Source organism: Halichoeres trimaculatus, unplaced genomic scaffold (genome assembly GCF_033239565.1).
Source record: "Halichoeres trimaculatus isolate MK-OKI-2021-1 unplaced genomic scaffold, fHalTri1.1 fHalTri1_scaffold_11, whole genome shotgun sequence".
NCBI classification, from domain to species: domain Eukaryota; kingdom Metazoa; phylum Chordata; class Actinopteri; order Labriformes; family Labridae; genus Halichoeres; species Halichoeres trimaculatus.
Genome location: NW_027437189.1, coordinates 34717445 through 34739140, shown reverse-complemented (window position 1 = coordinate 34739140; position 21696 = coordinate 34717445). Strand labels below are relative to the sequence as shown.

Genomic DNA, 21696 nt, shown 5'->3' with positions numbered 1-21696 from the left:
GAGGAGAACGACAGAGATGCATGCTGTAACATTATATGCCATTATATTCCGACTTTGTTCTCGATATTTCGACTTTTTTCTGGACATTCTGTTTCGACTTTATTCTCGCCATTATATGCCGACTTTATTCTCGACATTTCGACTTTATTCTTGACATCCTATTTCAACTTTATTGTCGCTATTATATTCCGACTTTATTCTCGGCATGTCAACTTTTATCTCGACATTTCGACTTTTTTCTTGACATTTTGACTTTTTTCTCAAAGTGCACGATGAAAAAAAAAATTCTGCCCCCTCTAATTTTATTTGTCTGACAGGTGGCCCTAATACTCTTCCGTACTTGAGCACCTCCACTCGGGCTTCAGTTAAATCTGGTTGCCCCTGGATGGTTTTAACTTGTTGTTGTGCTTCAAACACTAAAAAGTGTTTAAGTAACATACACAAAGGTGTGTGAAAGTCAGGGCACCCCTTTAAAAATACCATATTTTATATATTAAAGAATCAATATTCATATGTATAGTCTCTCTGGTATGTGGGGAAAAGGCTAAATTATAAGGAAACATTAATGAATGGTTAACATTTTGTTTTATAAACTGAACAAAATTGCAAAAATTAAAATCATCATTTTAACATGTGCAAAAGTCGGGATATCCTGAGAGTTTCAAAGACTCAGATTCGTTTTACAAGCCCAGACCTTTACCAGCTCATTGGTCTAGAACAGGCATGGGCAAACTACGGCCCGGGGACCACATGCGGCCTGTTAAACATTTTAATCTGGCCCACCAAACTTGAAAAAATTAAATGAATAAACATTGTTAATGTTTTATTTTCCCTGCAATTCTGAAGTTCTCCCACTAGATGGCGCACTGTAGATACATTGGCTTTGTTGGGGTGAAGCGTAGGCCTATTACTCCACGTTTGCACTTTACCCTCTGACCCATCAGCCCTTCTGTAAAGAACGAACATAAGATAAGGGAAAGGGAAAAAGAATGTCGAGTGTTCAATAAGGAGTGGGCAACAAAATATTTTTGTTACCGTTTTGGTTTTAAAACAGAAAAAAAAAGTGGGTTTTTTCGTTTTTTTTATTTTGTTTTGAAACAGAACAACGAAAGAACAAACCATACATGGATTAAAAATCTCATTATAATTCCATTCTCTCACATTCTAATTTAAAAAAATATATTAAAAAAATCAAAACAGCGAGAAATAGACTGTTATTTGTTTTCTGATTTTTGATTTGAAAACAAAAAATTGAATAACAAGTCGTTTTCCGTTTTCCGATTTTGGATTCTAAAATGGATATGGAATGAACGAATGATACCCTGATAGTTACTAAAGCACTCCATCCATCTGCTCCTGGTCCGGCCCCTTTGTCAAATGTTAGAACCCATAGTGGCCCACAAATCAAAAAGTTTGCCCACCGCTGGTCTGGAATCATGTGTCAACAATTGTCATCATGGAACATCTTGTGCAAAACATGAAAAACATGAAAGTTTTTGATGCCTTCAAGGCTGGCAAATGCTACAAAAAGATAGCAAAGCATTTTCAGCCTACAGTTTCCACAGTGGGAGGTATAATTAAGAGATGGCAGGTAAGGGGAAATGTGGAGGTCAAGATGAGATCTGGAAGAAGGAAACTCTCACAGAGAGCAGCTCATAGGCTGGTCAGAAAGGAGAAAAAAGGAGCAGCATTTCATGAAAAGAACACCTTGCCAACTGTTAAATGGGGTGGATCCATCATGCTTTGGGGTTGTGTTGTAGCCAGCGGGAAGAGAAGCCTTGCTTGGTTGGATGGAAGAATAGATTCCATTAAATACCAGGAGGCAAATATGTGGAGGCAAATATCAAAGGGTCTGTAAAAAAGCTGAAGCTAAAAAGAGGATGGTTTCTACAACAGGATAATGATCCTAAACATACCTCGAAACCCACCATGGACTACTAAGAAACACAAGCTGAAGGTTTTGGGATGGCCTCCACAGTCTCCAGACTTAAACATCATTGGAAATCTGTGGGGAGATCTCAAAAGAGCTGTGCATGCGAGACGACTCAAGAACATTGCAGAACTGGAAGCCTTTTGCATGGAAGAATAGTGGTCAAATAAAATCTAAATAAAATGTTTAATGCATTTATTTTTCCTTATAATATTGTCCATATACCCACAAACCAGAGAGACTATAACCAAGGATATTAATTCTTTAATATATAAAATATGGTATTTTTAAAGGGGTACCTTGGCTTTGGCACACAGCTGTATAACCCAACATGTGAACAGGGATCTGTAGATCCTGTGGTGGCTCCATCTCAGCAGGTCTCTGTGTAACATGAGCTCTGGTTCATCTGTTTGGGGTTTTCTCATGATGGATTATAGCTTCGTCTTTAAAGTGGGTCTAGACCTGCTCTTTGTGTCCTGGGCTGACTTAAGTCCTGGTTTGATGCTTTCAATAAATCTGGATCGGTTGATTCTTTGATCCGCTCTGTGCTTAGCTGGACTGGGGGTGATTCCTCCTCCTGTAGGAGGTCCACTCTGCGTCTGACTGACTGGAGAAGATGAAAACATTTGTCTGATGTCAGTGTGATGTAGGGACCGGGGTTTGATCCGGGCCCCGGAGACGTAATGATGATGTTGTTGATGATGATGGTGATGATGATGATGATGGTGATGATGATGATGGTGATGATGATGATGAAGAAGATGATGATGATGATGGGACGAACTGCTGCGCTGCTGCTCCTTCACCTTCTCTGTGTGGGCGTTGGTAAAAGCTCCCGAAGCGGTGTGAGGGGGGCGGTGCTGGTTGAACTCTAACACCCTCCCATTGGCTCCTCTCAGGGGCTGCTCGGTGACACGGCTCAGCCTGCGACCATAAAAGAAAGACGACGAGCCGCGCAGGTCGAACAAGAGTTTAAGGGCTGCAGCGAGAGAACATCTGATGGTGGATACGCCACTGAGAGACTTCACACGGCTGGAAGTATCTGTCCTACTCCTGAGGTACAGAACCAGAACTTAAGACTCCTGTCCTTCATTTTCAAACTTTATTTCAGACTAGATTTTTTTTCTGCTTGATTTTAGCATAAAAGTGTCCAGGAGGAAGAGAACTGGGGCCAGTGCACAATTACGCACAGCTCCAAAGGGTCTATGAGCTCAAGTTATTATGGAGTTACTGGTTTGCGAGAATATTTTTGATGTTTTTAAAACAAAAATCAAAATCTGGCAGTGCATTTCTTGTCGTTTTATTTCATTCTGTCCTCTACAACCAGAAGAAAATGTCTCTCTGAGCTGAGTTCACCGGCGCCACCGCGCTGGGTTTTGATGATTTTGTGTGTTAATGTTCTTCTTCGTGTGTTTACTCCTGGCAAAGGGATCTGCTGAAGAATGGAGTGGTATGTCCTGGTGCTGATGCTGAGCTTGCCGCCCTCCATCCACGCAGATTGCTCTTCCCAGTGTCAGAAATGCGCCCAGGAGATGCTCAGCTCCGACGCCGCCTTCAACAGCCTGGTGAGTCCACAGACCTCGGAGCTGGAGGGACTTTGGTGTCTTTCCAGTTAACCATATGTTGAAACTACGCAGCTGAAACTATTTTTTAGAAATTGATTTTATTTTTAGAAGTGGTGGAAATCCACAAATGGTTTTAAATGAATGACAATGCACAGACTGAAGGAGACAGCAGGCTGATCTGCTGCGTAAAACACTCCCTCTGTGTATTCAACACAATCCAGTCATTAAATGAAGATGTTTGGAGATAAAACTAGTGAGATTTCTGACTCTTACTCTATTAGAAATGGTAAACTGGGCTGAAGCTTTGTTCTGGTTGCACTTTAAATAAATACATTTGTAGAAGCTGAAGTTTGGTCTCACTTAGCTCGCTCTGATGACTGTGTGGATGCTGGTTGGTCTCATCCTCTTCTCTCTGTGCGCCCTCCTGCAGACGTGCAGCGCGGAGTGTGAGGGGCAGCTGGAGAGCTGCAGCCGGGCTCCACCGCTGGCGGACTTCAGCCAGGACGAAGCTGCGGCGGAGGAGGAGAGCCAGCAGGCGGACCTGGTCAAGCGCTACGGAGGCTTCATAAAAAGGATCGACAAGAACAAGAACAAAATCTTCACCTCTCCGTGGCGCGACAACTACATCACGAAAAATGTGGGGTTGCCCAAAAAGTACGAGGACTTGTTGAAGAGGCTGGAGGAGAGAGACGCGCTGGAGGACGCAGAGGACGCTCCGGAGGAACAGATGCTCCACAATTACGTGAAGCGTTACGGCGGCTTTTTACGCAAATTCGGCCAAAAGTCAAAGAGGAGTAGCTCAGCGGAGCAGGAGAGCCAGGAGCCCGAGGAGCTGCAGAAGCGCTACGGAGGCTTCATGCGGAGAGTCCGGCCAAAGTTGAACAACCTGAAGTGGGACAAGAGGTACGGAGGCTTTCTGCGCCGACACTTCAAAATCTCAGTGCGCTCAGTGGAGGAGCCCTATTACTCCTATGATGATGACTCCAGCCTATAGACGGACCTGCAGGAGGAGAAAAACTCAACATGAACTGAAGCAGGTTCACTTCCAACATTTATCCAAAAAGTCTCATCCGCCTGCCGCGCGCTTCTATCGACTGCCTTCTGTGTAAAAAGCTCCATCTCTGTGTTTCTGACATTTGTCTGTCACTCAATAAAGGATGCTTGTTTAATAAAACCATGAAGTCAAACATCTGCTTCTTCATTCAGAGACAAAACTACTGAAGCCTCTTTAAGCTCTGTCACTGTGTGCTCCTGCCGCGGCGTGACTGAGCCAGAAATGTCAGATTTCACGTATTAATATATATGTAGATTTTAAACTGTAATCCACATTTAAGATTACAATCCCGATTTTAAAAAGTTCTTATGAGAGATTATAAACTAAATTTAATGTAGAGGTGTGTGATTTTTTAAATGTGGTCTTAAACTATGAGAGGGGGTTTACTTCTTACGGTTTAGATCAGTCATTGTGAGGAACCGACATTCATCAAACCACTGAACAAAATCTGAAGCAGAGAAAAAAAATCAGACCGATTTCAGAGCTGTCAAAGTTAGAATATTGCGCCCTCTTCTGGTCAAGTAACAGAAGTGCCCAGCAGAGACAGGTTTGCCCTTATTTGGTCAAAAACAGACAAAGTGCTTCTGGGTCACTGTGTTTGCAAACTTTGGATGATGTCATGTTTTGATGATAAACTATTAAAAAGATAAATTATAGGAGTATTTCAGGCCTCATCTCTAGACTTTTCAAATCAAAATGTCTCCATGCACAGCACACACCTGCAGCAGCTCCAACACCTGATGAGGATCAGAAAACCAGAGTGTCTGTTGCTGCAGTCAGGAGCAGGGTGCAGCTCAGGTGAAGGTGAGGAGTGTGTCGCTAAGTTTAACCCTTTGATGCGCAACATATGCACACCCCTTCTAATGCACAACATGGGTCAAAAATGACCCGCATTTATTTTCCAGGTTATTTCATGCTGAATGAGTTTTTCTTTGTTCTATCTTTGGAAATAAATTTATTTTAAGATTGAATATTTCAAGTATTCTTTAAATATCTTGTTTTTGATTAAGAATAATCATTATTTCCATTCTTGCTTTTAGTCTTTATGAAGAAAAACAGTTTTTATATTACTACATCAAGTTTACACACATGGGTCAAAATCGACCCATTCATCCAAGTGTGATTAAATGATGTAATACATTTAAAATAATTTCTTTCAAGTAATCACTTAAGTGAGTGGGAGCCAAACATTGACGTGTTTAACATTTGCAGCTTATTAATTTGTAATTTTGTCACACATACACACACCTCAGATAACACAACATGGCTGCATTCATGTATAACAACATAACATAATATATCTTAATAACAGGGAATAACAGGGAAATGCGGCCCATCAACAGAATACAATTTACCACTGAGATGGTTATAGCAATGTTGCAGCAGGAACCAAATGAGGAAGAGGAGGCATTTTTTTGATTCAGAGTCTGAAATTTCAGATGATGATGACCCAGAATATCTGCCACAGGATCAAGCTGGAGGTGGTGTGTCTGGAAATCCAGCTTTCCTGCATGAAGACTCCTCTCATGAAGACTCATCTGATGAATCTTCCAAACCATCACAGTGGTAAATCCGTTAACAGCCTTATTCTGGAAGAAAATCAAGAGCATAACCATATTTTCTGATGTACATCAATACACATACACATACAGCTTTGTTAACTACCTATTTAACTATAGTTAAATTAATAGTTAAAATACTTAGCAAAGTATACTTTGCTAAGTCTTTTCACTCCAAATGCTATAGCTAGCATGTGGGTCGTTTCTGACCCATGTGTGTAAACTTGAGGTAGAAACACAAAAGCTGTGCTTGCTCATACCATAAGTAAGGAAAAATAGAAATAATGATCAGTGTTAATCAAAAACAAGATATTTACTGCATAACTGGAAGAGTAAATTATTAAATTAATTTATTTCAAAGTTATATCATAAAAACACTCAGCCATAAATGAAATAACATAGAAAATAAATATGGGTCATTTTGGACCCATGTTGTGCATTAAAAGGATAGTGATACAAAAACCTTTATTATTCGAAAAGTGTGGACTCAGCTGTAACCTGCATGTTTAAAGCAAAGTGTCAGTCCTTTATGGTACCGTGTCTGTTTTTTAAATCTGGAGGATCACTGCTTTCAGAGGAGGTCAAAGGTCAACATGGACACCCTGAGCAGTCTGCAGCTCAACAGACCTAAACTGAAGCAGTTTTCCAAACCATCTGCGACACAAGCAATCCCACTGATTTGGTTGCAATTCAGTTTATAGTAGGCAGTAGGTGAAAACTTTGAAAAATCTGCAGTATGCCAAAAATTCCCAGATGTTTTAGTAGTTATTGTGCAAAGAGATTGTCAGAGTATTCAACATAAATCAGTCGTAGAGTTACAGGAAGAACACATTAACAGATACGAAAAGTATCTACGAAAGGTAAATGAAATATTGATGAACTTAAGCAAGTGAAGAAAATTGTTTTTGGATTTCAGAGGGCAGTTCTTTAGAGTAACTGTTTTTTTTTGTGTGTGTCCCTTTCATTAATTTCTTTGGTTTAGGGAATGTTTTACATTTTTTTAAAGAAAAAAAGGGAGAGATTCCAGGGTTCTGTTATTATGAATCCAAAATTTAAAGGTATTTCAGAGAGAAGCTCTTTTCAGTAATTGTATAGATTTTTGGTTTTGGTCTGTCAGTTATTTTCAGTGGTTTAAGGTACATTTAACATATATTTAGAAAAAAAAAAGAAAATAGAAATTTAAGGGGGAGATTTCAGGATTCTGTTTTTATAATTAAATACATTTTAAAGGCATCAAAATTATTCTATGGCAGCATCAGGTCAGGTGTCACTCAGGTTGAAGTGAATTAGAGCCATCTACTGGAATATGTCGGCATTACAACTGCACCACAACCACACTGACAGACTGTCCGTGAGATAGAAGTGAAGTGATGCAAAAGACAGTTAAATCTTCTCGCTTCCAGTTTGAGAGAAGTGTTTACTTCTCCAGTTTATTTAAGTTTATAAAAAACACTAGTTTACTTTTTTTTAACCATACGCAGATTATAGAAGTGATTTTTCCTTTAGTTGAAAAATAAAAAGTCAGTCCCTTCAGGTTTAATTTTAGTATACAATGAAAAATTGATGTAAAATTAAAATTCAGATATGATGATTCTGCTGTGATATAATTTTGATGCCTTTAAACTTTATTTATTCATAAGTAACAGAATCCTGAAATCTCCTTGAATTAAAAAAAAAAAAAGTTTTCTGATTGAATCTGAAATGTACTTTAAACCACTGGGAAAACCAAAAAACAAAAAAATCTATACAATTTCTGAGAAGAGCTCCTCCCTAAAATCTAATAACCATTTTCTTCCCATGCTTAATTTTATTCATATTGTATTGACCTTTAATTTTACTCTTCTGTTAATGTATTGTACCTGTATCTTCCACACTGATTTATGTTTAACACTCAATCTCTTGTTGCATATTAATAGATAAAATGTCAGGATATACTCATGGTTCGTTCTATACATTTATGGTAAAGGCAAAAAAAAAAAAGAAGAAAAAAAAAAAGAAGAAAAGTTCTGCTTCCTGAAACTGAAACCCAGAGTGGGATATTACAAAACAGACCCAACAGAACAGTCAGACTACTTACTACATTCAGGAGCAGCGGGCAGTTTGCAGTGCTTACTACTCACTACATTCACATGCTGTATGTTGTAGGCAGATTGGAAAACAGCCAGAGATCAGTGGTTTCGGCCCTTTGAGCTCCCGTCACACCAAACTGAGCCTTAATCACTCACAGCCAATGTAAGGGCTCACCAGGGGTCCGTTTCACAAAGCAGTTTTAACAAACTTAAAGTCTAATTTTGAACTGAAAGTTGATCTACTTTGAAATAGAAAACTCTGAGTTCTCAGAACAGCTGACTTGAGTCAGCTAAATCAATTTGGAGTGGTTTCACCTGGGGTGCGTCTCAAAGGCTGTTTCCCAAAGCCCAGGTACCTTGCCTTGCCTTGGTCTGATGTGGGCGTGGGCAGGCATCCACATCATCAGATGCTGCCCAAGTGCTGTTCCAATGTTCATGTCCTCTGGAGGCATATGTCCTCCGTTTGGTTAGCATGTGGCTAATTGACCGAGGATACACTGGTGTGTCCTTCGTAGCCTTGCCATGGCTATAAATACCCAACATGCATGAATCTACGAAAAAGGAAAAAATGGAAGGAAAAGACGCAGCAGTGAGAGACGCTCCAGCAGAGGCACGCTGTAAATTCTAATTCAAATGTAAGCAACAAAATACACCTCTGAAAATAGCAACTTATACCGTGGCTGTTTCCCAAAGCCCAGGTACCTTGCCTTGCCTTGCCTTGGAAGGCTGTGGCTCCGAAGCCACTTCCTTCCAATCCAAGGCAAGTGTCCTGCCTCTGCTCAAAAGGAGATGCTAATGGAACAGCCTACAAAGACATATTTTGGGAGGAGCTCAGACGGCTACAAATATTGTCATAGCTTGCCACTTTTCTACACTTTCTGCTTTTTTATTGTCACATCATTGACACTCTGCAGGTGCAGCTTCTCAGTAATTATAGTTACGTGAGTGACACACAAAAGAGTTAAGTGTTGACATGGTATAAGTTGTTATTTTCAGAGGTATATTTTGTTACTTACATTTAATTTGGAATTTACCACGCGCCTCCGCTGGTGCGTCTTTTCCTTCCATTTTTTTTCCTTATTTGTAGATTCACGCGTTGCATGTTGGGTATTTATGGCTTTGGCAAGGCAGCGAAGGATACACCTGTGTATCCTTGGTCAATTAGCCACATGCTAACCAAACGGAGGACATATGCCTCCGGAGGACATGAACATTGGAACAGCACTTGGGCAGCGACTGATGATGTGGATACCTGCCCACGCCCACATCAGACCAAGGCAAGGCAAGGTACCTTGGCTTTGGGAAACAGCCCATGTCCACCACTTGACTCTTTTGTGTATCACTCACGTAACCTTTTGAGCAGAGGCAGGACACTTGCCTTGGATTGGAAGGGAGTGGCTTTGAAGGCACTGCCTTCCAAGGCAAGGCAAGGTACCTGGGCTTTGGGAAACAGCCAAAGCTCCAAAGTTCCATCCTTCCTTCCTCCACTTGCGTCGTTTACTCTCGTCTTAGTCCCTCCCACATCTCAATACGTTAACTTCGTGTCTCCTCCGTCCTATCTCCCCTGCTGCACTAGAATAACTTTCCCAGTCATCATTTTGAAGACTGTCCCAAAGCGATAATTGAGCTCAGAAGAGAGAGGAGAGAGGATGGAGGAGACTGATCGGAGGAGCTATGATCGGGGACACACAAGAGCTGGCTTTGCGGAAGTCTTTTCACTGACCGACACGCCCTCATGTTAAATATCACTCTCTGATTGGACGCTGCAGCGGCTCAGACTTCTCTTTAGACTTCATGAAACTTCACAAACACAACGGAGTTTAATGAGAGAAAAGAGGAGCTGAGGACAGGCACAGAGGATCGTTCAGACACTGATCATAAATCTGGTAATAAAGTGTTTGCTGTGAGTTTAAAGCACAAAACACTGAACACAACCATCATCAAATCAATATAACGGAGGATTAATACAGAAAACTAACAAATAATATCTACCTGAAACACAATAAACTAGGTTACATAAATAACTTTCAGAGTTCACGATCTAGATAGAGGCTAAGTAGTTCATTAATAATCTCACAATAACACATTTTACCAGTAAAGTGATCCATGAGCTTCTAAACTGCACACAGAACAAACAGAGAGCAGGTTTTCTTCATGGTAACGTGTTTGTTTAACAGGTTAAAGAAACAGACAAATCTCTGTTACTGTTTCTGTTTGATCAGAGTTATTACAGCGCACATGTGCAGACACACAAACAGCTGTTAGAGCTGACTGACAGATGATCCAGAGGTGATCAGCTGATGCCGTCATCACTGAAACACGTCGCTTCATGTGACGCTCCGGAGGAAAGGATGCCCCATTGCTCTAAAAACATATCTCCTCAATCCTCTCTCCTCTCTTCATTTCCTTGCGTCTCTCTCATGCATCTCTGGTGGGAGGGACTAAGACGCAAGTGAACGACGCAAGTGGAGGAAGGAAGAATGGAACTTTGGAGCTTTGACACGCACCCACAGATGTCAACTCGCTGAACACGTGCAGCGCTAAAGTGTGTCCGGTGTCAGCCATGGAGGAAGCAACAGACAAATGTTAGTTCCACACATACGTGCCTGCACAAACACTGTTAAACTAACACAAATATTTAATGATTGTCATGCAGATGTTCACAACTTTAGATGTACATGTCATTGATTAAGGCCTGCCTTGCATTTGTTGAGACAGTTCGTGTTTATTTGAGTGTTTTCTATTTACAGGGACTGTCACAAAAACAGAAAAATTCATTCAAGCGAGTGAAACATGAAAAACTCTAAACTAAAAAAAGAAATGCAGCCAAAGAAGCGTGGGAGTAAGTTCTTTTGTCTTTTCTATGTTTTATTTTCTTTTTTTCTTTGTAAATCTGTTTTGGCCTGAGAGAGGGAAGTTTCTGTCCCAAAGCTGTATTTATACCCTACACCCTGATGAAGTGAACTTCATTCAGCTGCGTGTGTGACTCCGTCATGGAGGGGGAGTGTGTAGGGGACGGTTTGAAAAGGCCCCTGGAGTTAAGCATGTGCAGCCCAACCATAAATGGATAAAACCATCAATGGAGCCCCGATTCAATGATATACCATGGCAACAGAGAGGAGAAGGGACACATTTTTCACCCCAACTCAACAAGAAATTTTATTGCGCTCATGTGAAGAGTTCAAGCATGTTATAAAAAAAGAGCAACACAGCTGCAGCTGAGGGAGAGACAGCACGGAAGAACATTACTGCTCAGGTCGTTAGTATAAATGTAGTCCTTTGCAATCTCAATAACATTATAGCTGTTTGAATTGTTGCATATAAGTTTAATTTATTTTACATTGGTGCAATCGTGAGGGAATTCGCTAAGGATGAAATATGCACCAGGAGCTGAAAGGATTTTTCTCTGGATTTAAGTTCCCCGGAAAGAGTGAGATCTTCTTTCTTTTTTCTGTTTCCTGGTATACCAGTGTTTTTGTTGATCGATCAAGTATATTTGGTTTAGGGCATTTTTGCAGTGTGGATTTATCGTTTGTTGCCTTGTGGATTAAACAGCGTTTTGCGTTGTGTGCGTCAGGGACATTAAACTGAGTCAAAGACAATTTAAAATAGGGGTTAGGGTTTGGGTTCGGGGTTAGAATTAGTCAGGGTTAGGGCTAGGGTAAATTAGGGTTAGGGTTAGGTAGAGTTAGGGTTGGGGTTAGGGTTAGTAGGGTTAGGGTCAGGGTTGGGTTAGGGGTTGGAAATAGCCAGGGTTTGGGTTGGGGTTACTTAGGGTTAGGGTTAGGTGAGGGTACGGAGTCAGGGTTAGGGGTTGGGCTTAGAGTTAGTGAGGGTTAGGTTAGTTAGAGTTAGGGTTGGTTAGTGTTAGTAGGGTTAGGGTTTAGGTTAGTAGGGCTAGGGTTTAGGTTAGTAGAGTTAGGGTTGGGGTTAGGGTTAGTAGGGTTAGGGTCAGGGTTGGGTTAGGGGTTGGAATTAGCCAGGGTTTGGGTTGGGGTTACTTAGGGTTAGGGTTAGGTGAGGGTACGGAGTCAGGGTTAGGGGTTGGGCTTAGAGTTAGTGAGGGTTAGGTTAGTTAGAGTTAGGGTTGGTTAGTGTTAGTAGGGTTAGGGTTTAGGTTAGTAGGGCTAGGGTTTAGGTTAGTAGGGTTAGGGTTGGGTTAGGGTTAGTTAAGGTCAGGGTTAATCAGGTTAGGTTATGGGTTTAGGGTTAGGGACAAGCAGATTATCTTGGTTAGTTTGGGACTTTTATGTAGTTTCGGATTGAAAAAGACTGAGGTTGGGGAATATTTCTGGTCCCTTATTTCAGAGTTAATGGACTCTGAGTTTTCATGAAACCTGCTTTGTGAAACAGACCCCTGTTCTCCTTTACTGGTCCTCTTTTGGGAGGTGCTGCCCCCTGCAGACTGGAAACACCCCACAAGCTCTTCAATTTAGGACACGACACCACACTTTGGTCCTCATCATATTCACTCACGTCCAGTTTTCTGCTTTCAAAACATCAACTTAAAGAACAACATGTTCACCTGCTGCTGACACATCCCACCCACTGACGGGTTAATGAAGAGAATCAATCAGTGTCAATCACAGCAGGGTCGAGATTCTGTGAGCAGAAGTGGGTGACCTGCAGAGAATCATAATGCATGTAAACAGTACATTTACCTTCAATTATTTTAAGGAGCCTTAAAGAATCTTTACATGATCATGTGAGTGAGAAAAGCACACCAACGATGAGATGAAGGTCTTATTCTGCCACTGTGATGAAAAACAGTCTGAAAGATGACCTGATCTGGAGGTTTTGTTGAAAACTGAGAATTTAATACCAAACAGGAGCACAGACACACAGTGAGTCCTTCCTCACACTCTCGCACAGCTGTGTTAGTCACAAATACGTATTTACAACCAGGTTTCCACACTCCTGACACAGACATGTCTCTTATTAATGTGGGAATCTAGAAAACCAAAGACATCTACAAAGGAGGGATCATCAATGAAGCTCAGTGAAGCGAGCCGGACGCTTAAATGTGAGAGTCAGACGATCCTCAGAGGACACGCTCACAGTTCAGAGACAAAGTCAACAAGCTGCTAGCAGAAGAGAGACTGTCTGTCTCATGGCGCCTCACCCGGCTGCTCCTCCTCCTCCCCTTTCCCCTGCTCCGTCTGACCCTCCTCCTCGCCCTCTGCCTGGTTCTCCTCCTGTGGGCCGTCCTCTACAGCTCCCATCGTGGCGTCCACCATGCTGATCTGCTGGACGGCAGAGCTCTGCGTGGTTGCCAAGTTCTGCAGCTGCGTTGGAAGCGCCACCAGCTGGAACTGCGGCCCGACCACCTTAACGAAGGTCGGGGAGCCTCCGGCCACGCCCTCCTGACCTGCTGCCGTGGAGAGCACTGTGAGGTTGGAGGCGTCGCCTGCCAGCTCTGTTCCAGAGAGCGACGAGGTCAGAAGGGTGTACCCGCCAAGGTTGGCCCCCGCCTGGCCTCCGGCCACAGTCAGAACCTTCCCCAGCGGCAGCCCCGTCAGCTGGTTCAGAGGCAGCGTGATCTGGGTTGGGGTGGCGTTGACTGACGCGGGGCCAGAGACGGCGCGGGTCAGACGGGGACGCTTTGGTGCAGGTGGAGCGGGGACTGGGGTCAGGGTCATCAGGACGTTGTTCAGGTGCTGAGATTTGCTCTTCAGCTCTTTGGCTCGCTTTCTGTGCTCGTCACACTGCTGCTCCAACGCTGCACAGGGAGAAAACTCAGCTTCAGTTTCAACAGTTCATTTAAAGATGGAGGAGTTCACATTTTACACATCACATACAGCAAATAACTTTGCAGACAAAGAGAAAAATTGTCTGGAAACAGTTGCTGAGCACAGACAGGAGAAGGTTTGTCTTCATTTCTTCAGTCTGACTCACCGGCAGCCTGAAACAAGTTCTGGAATCAAACAAACATCAACAGTTTGGTTTCCCTTCGTGTCAGGAGCAGTGTAAAAATAATCTAAACTTTAAATCACTTAATTTTCCTGAATGCCTGTTTAGGGCTGGCTGCTGGACGGTCTCCCAGACATTAAGCTCTCAATTTTTAGAATGGATCCACAGATAAACGCAGCTGTAGAATCCACTTTTTATCATCTTTGTCTTTTATCTTTGAGGTGGAGTCCTTTGTATTTTTAGTGCTTTTGAGGAGGTTATGCATCCTTTAATCACAATTCATCTCGATTTTGCCAGCCAAACCTTTCTACAACAGTTACAGCCTGCGCGAAACGCTGCAGCTCATGTTTTACCTGGTAGACGGAAAAAAAAACACATTTCCCTTATTTTTGGGTGCGGACACACTGGCCATCCACTCTGGTCAGTATTTTGACATTTTTAATGAGATTTATAACAGGGTATATGCTAAAATCCTGAGGTTAATTTCAATACCTTTTTAAGACTTTTGAAAAAACCTTTCAAAAAGTTTAAAGACTTTATTGCCACTTTGAGTTTTTGCCCAACTACCCAACAGTTGTAGTTTGCATTTTTACAGAAATTATGTAAGCTGGGAAGGAATAAAGCTTGAAAGAATAAATGAAACTAAAGGCAGGTTTATCGACACTCCAACAACAAGTAACAAGACTTATTTAAGGCCAACTTGCTAAAAAAAAAAAAGAGAAATATTAAATCATTATCAAAATTTAGGACATGGGCCTGAGATTGTGTGATTTGTTTTAATGTTGTATCTAATTTCTTTAGTTAAGTTGATGTATTTAATTTCTCTTTTTAAAACTAAAAGACATTAGCTGATGTAACTAAAATCTTTGTGTATTTATTTATTTATTTTTTGTAATTTTCTACTGACTCTAAGTAAAGTAATTCTATTCTATTCTATTTTATAAATTTATTGGCCGAATGTTTAACGTCCCAATCAGGGGACAGTCGCAAGGAGGAAAATAACATTCATAGATATTTTTGGAGTCAAAGCTTGAATACCTATAAAACTTAATACCCCCAAAAAACCACAATTAAGACTTTTTAATACTTTTAAGACCCTGCGGACACCCTGTATAAATAAATCTAGCTTAGATCAGATTAGATTGGATGATGGACTGTTCAGGGTTCTTTCACTGACCGGCGAGGCTGCGTGTGTACTGCTCTCTGTATCGATCCATCTGACTCTTGTGACTCGCCAGAACCTTCTTCACCAGGTCCAACATTCCAAAGTTCTGCACGATGTTGTTCAGCAGAACAGCATCTGAAACACAAACAGGTGCAAAGTTTAACGATGAAAAAGAAAGTAAAAAGATTGTAAAGAAAGGATTCAGATTCAGATCTCCTGATCGTCAAGAGTGGAAGTTTGATTTTTAATACAGTTTCAGTTTTTTCTGAACAGCCTTTAAAGCTGCCTGGCCTTGACAAACCGCCTCAGTGTGTGTCAAACAGGTTCAGCCTCAGCCCAGTTTAACCCGAGTCTGTGTGTCTGTGTGTCTAACCTTTGACCTGAAGTGGGGGGTCACACACTCTTTCCTGCAGCCCCTTCAGCACCTCCTGCAGCTCCTTCTGGAAGTCATCCACCACCTCGTCCAGAAGCCCCGCCTCCTTCACCGCACGCCAGAACACCACAGAGTCCTCTGAAAACACACACACACATATAAAGAGTTATGCACAGCCCTCACACAGTCTGTTCTGTATGATGCAGAGCGGTGTGTGTGAGTGTTTGTGATCACCTCCGATGGCTGTGACCCACTCTGAGGTCTCCTCTGAACCATCTGAGAGAGAGGACGAGGCTCCGTTCACTGAAACACAAACAACATCTGTTAAAACATAAACAACAACTACACAGTTAAGATCAACATAACAACCCTCACAACAAGGAAACAACAGTTAACATCACTTAGGCTGTGTCCACATGTAGCCGGGTATTTTCAAAAACCTGTGCCATCCAATCACAATGATCCCCTTCATTCAGCTGAGACGTTTGACATGACCCTGAGCTGTGCCTCTGATTGGGCGAGCCCACAACCGTAATATCCTCTGAATTGCTGAATTAGAAAAAAAATCACCCCCCGTACAATGTGTGCTGATAGTGAAATTAGCGACTCAGTCAGGAGATGTTTTTTGAACCAGGCTGTAAATAGGTTAATTTCTACTTTGAAAACATTTTTTTTTTGGCTTGGTGTGTATGTGACTTCCTGTACTTCTGGAGCCAGCCTCAAGCGAACACTGGAGAAACAGCAGATTTTAGCACTTCCTCATTGTCTCATATTCTAAGACCGGGGGTTGCCGCTTGGGTACAACACTATTTTCAGTCACATCGTTAAGTGTGTCATTTGCTGAGTCACTGTCTGATTATTTGACATTCAAAGGGAAGAGAAATGACGTCAGCATGCATCACCATGGGTTCAGTCCAAATTAGGTTTAAACACAAAACAATTATGATTAATCAATTAAACATAAAAATAACAAATAGATTAGTCAACATCTAAAATAACCGTTGGTTGTAGCCATAGACTGAAGAAGTCAGTCTTTATCGCTTTGTGTGGTGGAAGACTTCAGCGATACAGCCTGAAACTGAACCAGTTCTGAGCTTAGAGTAAAAAGTCTCAGTGTTGTGTGTGTTTGTGTGTGTGTGTGTGTGTGTGTGTGTGTGTGTGTGTGTGTGTGTGTGTGTGTGTGTGTGTGTGTGTGTGAGTCAGGGCACTTACAGTCAGCTGATGAGGGTGTAGCAGGAACCAGCTCGGCATGGTCGCTGCTCAGAGACACTTTGGTTCCCACCAGGTCGATCTTTGTGCTGCGGCAGGTGTTGGAGCACACCTTGGTGTGCTGGTAAAAGTCCAGCTCACCTGAGTCCATGATCTTCCTGAAGAGAGGAGGAAGACCAGACTCAACATCAGGATGAGGTTTACTGATGGTACAGCGCCATCCTGTGGTGTGTGTCATAACTGCATGAAGAGGGGAAACTAAAAGATACCATTCTGATTCATGAGTCCTGACCTGAGCATGGTGCCGTTGAGGCGGATGGCTCTCTTCCAGTCCTTCAGAGTGGATTTCCCCGCTAAACACACAAACTCCTTGGGACTGATGAGCTGCTCGTTGAACTGATCAGAGAGAAAAGACAAAGTGTCATCAGAAAACACACCTTCTTCACCTTTAAAGTGATACTCCAGGATGGAACAAGTTGGGTCCTCCCACAAGGTTTAGGGCAGAAATGACCCCTACAGCAGTGTTTTTGTGCAGCAGAAGCCCAGAGTGCTCGCACCAAACACTCCCTCCCTGCTCCTCTGCTGGTTTCCTCTGCACTCAGACGGGGCCATATTTTACTTGACCAAAAACACAAATAAACAGACTCCCACCAAAAAAATCTGATATCGGTCTGCATTCACGCTTTATTTAGAGAATTTTCAGCGCGTTACTTTCACACAAAAACACCGCTAAATAAGGCTCTAGTTCTCATCGTGTTGTAAAACGACGCTACCTCCGCTGCAGAGCCACAGCTGGCTACGAGGTGCTCGCTGCTTAGTGTATCAGTCAGCGCGCGGCGTGCCAGATATAAACAAACGCAGGTAGTCTGTCAGGACCAAGAGACACGATGAGAACTAGAGCCTTATTTAGCGGTGTTTTTGTGTGAAAGTAACGTGCTGAGAATTCTCTAAATAAAGTGTGAATGCAGACCGATATCAGACTTTTTTGGTGGGAGTCCGTTTATTTGTGTTTTTGCCCTGTAAAATATGGCCCCGTCTGAGTGCAGAGGAAACCAGCAGAGGAGCAGGGAGGGGGTGTTTGGTGTGTGTGCTCTGGACTTCTGCTGCCCAAAACACTGCTGTAGGGGTCATTTCTGCCCTAAACCTTGTGATAGGACCCAACTAGTTCCATCCCGGAGTATCACTTTAATGTGCTGACTAATCTGTTCTCTGCTGTTACAGAATGACAGTTTGTACCTGAACACATTTCACGTTGATCCCAGGACAAACAAACTTCTTCCAGACCAGCGTGGCCTTGGCGTCTCCACAGGTGATTGGGTAGAAAATATCAGCTTCAACGTCGACCTCCTCAGTTAACTTCACTGCAGAGACAAAGACAAGCAAATCCTCACAAATCAACTGAGCTGATGTTTTTTTCCTGATCTAAACAGATTTATTTTAACATTAACAAATGTTACCAGGTGACTTGAGTCATAGAGACCTAACAGACCAACAAAACCCTTCAGTGTTGTAGCGCATCACAACAAAACCTAAAATTTGCCTAAAACAGGTTTAAATTAGAAAAATTATACCATAGCTGCTTAATAATAATGTAATCTACTGATCTGCTTCACTTCTATACCTTTAACTTACCTATAACAGCCTCTTCCTTTGACAGAGATTCGGCTTGAACAGCCTCCGATTCTGTTTCTGCAGGTGCAGCCGTGAGCTCCTCCTCGCTGCAGAGTGGTGTCAAACAAAAACAGTTTTTTTAATTTTCTATTTTCATTCAGTAAATAAGGGCTGCACATTCAATAAGAGTTTTCCAAAACAAGCCTTGAAATTAACTTGGTTAATCCGCTGGATGGACAAATATTAACAAAAGCAACCCTATGAAGCATGTGGGTGTCTGACTTGATGGGGATGGGGATGGGTTGTGTTCACTTTACTTCTTGGTGCTCATCAAGTCATTGCTTCTCTGTTCATCAGAATCTTATCGTACCTCCAAACAACTGATCAAAGAGATTTAAGAGACCAGCTTTTCAGACATCTTGCTTTTGTGTCCTCCAACAGGTCTCTGTTTTTTACTCCTTGCTTTAAACTGACACTACACAGCAGAGATTCATGACATGTCAGTTTCAGGAGCCCAAAGTCCTCAGCTGCTTCTTGACAAAAAGGCTTTTTACCTCTAGGATCTTTTGATCCAAATCAAAACGCAGCTTAATACAGTGTCTGGTAGATGTCAGACAATCTGCGAATGCAACAACAGGAATGCATAAGCCACAACTAGGCCTGTCACGATAATTAATAAATCAATTAACTGAACGATAAATAAAAACGTCCTCGGTAAGTTTGCCAGCCTCGATAAACTGACAGGAGCATGCATGTTTGTTTTCCTCCTCTCTTTCCACCAAAGAGGCTGAATGAGAAGATGGTTCACTACGTCTATCTTTCCTAACATCGGGGTGCATAGGTTCTATAGCGGATTTATAGCGGAGTGAGCATCTGTTAAAAATGCGATCTTTGGGGTGAAGACGGGGCTGCTCGAGCGTACACACGGAGAGAGCTGAAGCGAGCGTCCTGAGGGGTAAGGAGGAAACACACGCTAATATGAGTGATGGCACCAAAGATACGGTTCTTAAGCCGCCTGCCACAGTCCCAGTGTGGGAATATTTTGTTTTTAATCAGAATGAACAAAGTGTGAGCTCATGAACACCAACGAGCTGATATGTCCCATTTGTTTGAAAATAGTGGCGACGAAGAAGAAGAAGGGGAGGTGCAGCGGAGCCTTGTTCTTTGTCGAACCGCTCTTACTGAGGCTTTTGTTCTGCAAAGTAAATAGAAATAAAAGCGCCAAATGGTGGGCGCTCAAAGACAGCTACATTACCAAAGAAATGCAGCCCTTCAAAACGGTTGAAAGCCAGAAATGTTACAAATGTTTGACAGACAATACGGATTGACTGGGAAAAAGTACATGTTACAAACAATTCAGGAACTGTACAAACTCCCTTTTATTTAGGCTTTAGTTTTTATTGTTGTTTTTTTGGGGGGGAGTTACGTTTTTTCTTTAGAGACAGGGTCTATGTTTTATTGTTTTTGATTAGTATTAATTATTTTCATTAACATGTATTTTTTCTAAAAGAGAGTCCATTTCATTTTCATTGTATTTTTTTTCTCTTTCTTGTTTGTTAAATTTATTATATTTTTTGTTTAATTTATTTTATTTAAAAGATCCTGACCTTTTAATTACAGTTAAATACTCTTAAGAAATTAAAGTTTCTTGCTTTTGATATGGTGTAATCACTTTATTATCCCATTTATCATAATAACATCAATGAAAAAATGGAAAAAAATCAAAATAATATTGACAATAATATTGTTTATCCGCAATAATATTTTGGAAAATTATAGTCTAGCAAAATTTGTTATCTTGACAGGCCTATCTGTTGGAATAACTGACCTCTTTTAAAATCCACTGTGTTGAGGCTTTAGCAATCATCTGACACCTACTGGCCACCATAGAATTATGGGACAGAACACAAGTTTTACATAGATACTGCCATCAGTCGTGTTTTTTATTCAAAGAAAGGAGAAAATCATGATCTTATTATTATTGGGTTAGCTTTGCACCCACAAAGCAACACACTCTGTCAATCCTGAAAAGGTCAGTTCAGTTACCCTGTCTGAGAGTTCAGCTCTGCAGCCACTAGCACAGCTTTATCCTCCTCCACCACAGAGGGAACATCCTCCTCCACTGTGTTTGGGATGGTGACGATCACGACCTCACTCATATCTGGCAAGTTGCTGACCTCAGATGAAGTCATGGAGGACAAACGGAGCTTAGAAACAAAGAAGAGCAGAAAGGAGACAGTGTTCCCATGTAGCTGCATTAAATACAGGCTTCACCTCACAAAGACCCACTTCGGACACTTTATTTTCTTTTATCCTGGACTTTTGTACAGAAATGGTCATATTGTGAGATTCTGATGTATAAATACTCAACGATTTAAACTGTTCGTGTTTATAAAACAGAAGGAAATACTTCAACCTGTACTGACGACAGATGGAGCTTAATTCAAATCGGTGGCTTTTGGTGAGCATCCAGGGTGTGAGCAGGCTGAAACTTTCATGAAATACATTAAAAAGATCTTAATATCTGAACTTACCTTTAGCTTATCCCTAATACAACAGCGGTTAGTTGAAGACTCCTGGATTTAAGATGTAAACATCAGTTTGTGATCGTTAACCGACAGTTAGCAGCTCAGTTAGCTTTATAGCTCCTCTGCCACACGGTTGACAGAAAGAAGGCAGCAGCTAACAGGAGGTCATTTTACATTTTATACATGATAACGTCTGCTGGAGAAATAAGAAAGCAGAACATCTTCAATCATCCACAAGAGAAAACAGAAATATGCTACAGGGACGTGCTGCTGCTTCTTCTACGTCTTTATTTCCGACTCGCAATCACACACAAGAAATACAAGACGCCCCCTGCTGTTCAGCTGGAGAACAACTGGATTCACACGGGCACTTTTCAGTGGATACAGGAGGAAGGATTAGACCGTGGCGAAAGACGGTATTATGATTGAGATTAAATGAAGAAGGTTTTTGTTGAAATTACCTAAAGTCTCTGCAATGGTCCATCTGTATGGAACCCCCAAAGATTCATAATTAAATAAATACATAAAAACAGCATTTTGAAATGAATACCATTATTATAAACAGACAAATAAATATAATATGGCCATTACATTTTTAAATATTGCACTATTAATATGAAATCTGTTTTATTATTCTTTAATATCAAATTATTATAATTATTCAACAACTTCATACTTTTGAAAATACTAACTTTTTCTCCATTTCCAAGCTTCTATAAACTG

At 41.6% G+C, this 21696-nt stretch overlaps 2 protein-coding genes across 2 annotated transcripts; one reads left to right on the top strand and one right to left on the bottom strand.

Moving 5' to 3' along the window:
* Positions 1-2874: 2874 nt before the first annotated feature.
* pdyn (prodynorphin) lies at positions 2875-4670 on the top strand. The gene is made up of 3 exons (XM_074681808.1): positions 2875-2988; positions 3359-3495; positions 3926-4670. The coding sequence occupies exons 2-3, from the start codon at positions 3373-3375 to the stop codon at positions 4487-4489; spliced, it is 687 nt and encodes a 228-aa protein (XP_074537909.1). The 5' UTR covers positions 2875-2988; positions 3359-3372; the 3' UTR covers positions 4490-4670.
* A 6087-nt stretch (positions 4671-10757) lies between these two features.
* On the bottom strand, positions 10758-21289 carry gmeb2 (glucocorticoid modulatory element binding protein 2). The gene is made up of 10 exons (XM_074682200.1): positions 20980-21289; positions 20492-20652; positions 18467-18552; positions 18071-18195; positions 17127-17230; positions 16838-16992; positions 15860-15928; positions 15626-15763; positions 15265-15387; positions 10758-13896 (listed from the first exon to the last, which is right to left on the bottom strand). The coding sequence occupies exons 2-10, from the start codon at positions 20635-20637 to the stop codon at positions 13286-13288; spliced, it is 1557 nt and encodes a 518-aa protein (XP_074538301.1). The 5' UTR covers positions 20638-20652; positions 20980-21289; the 3' UTR covers positions 10758-13285.
* Between the last annotated feature and the right edge of the window lie 407 nt (positions 21290-21696).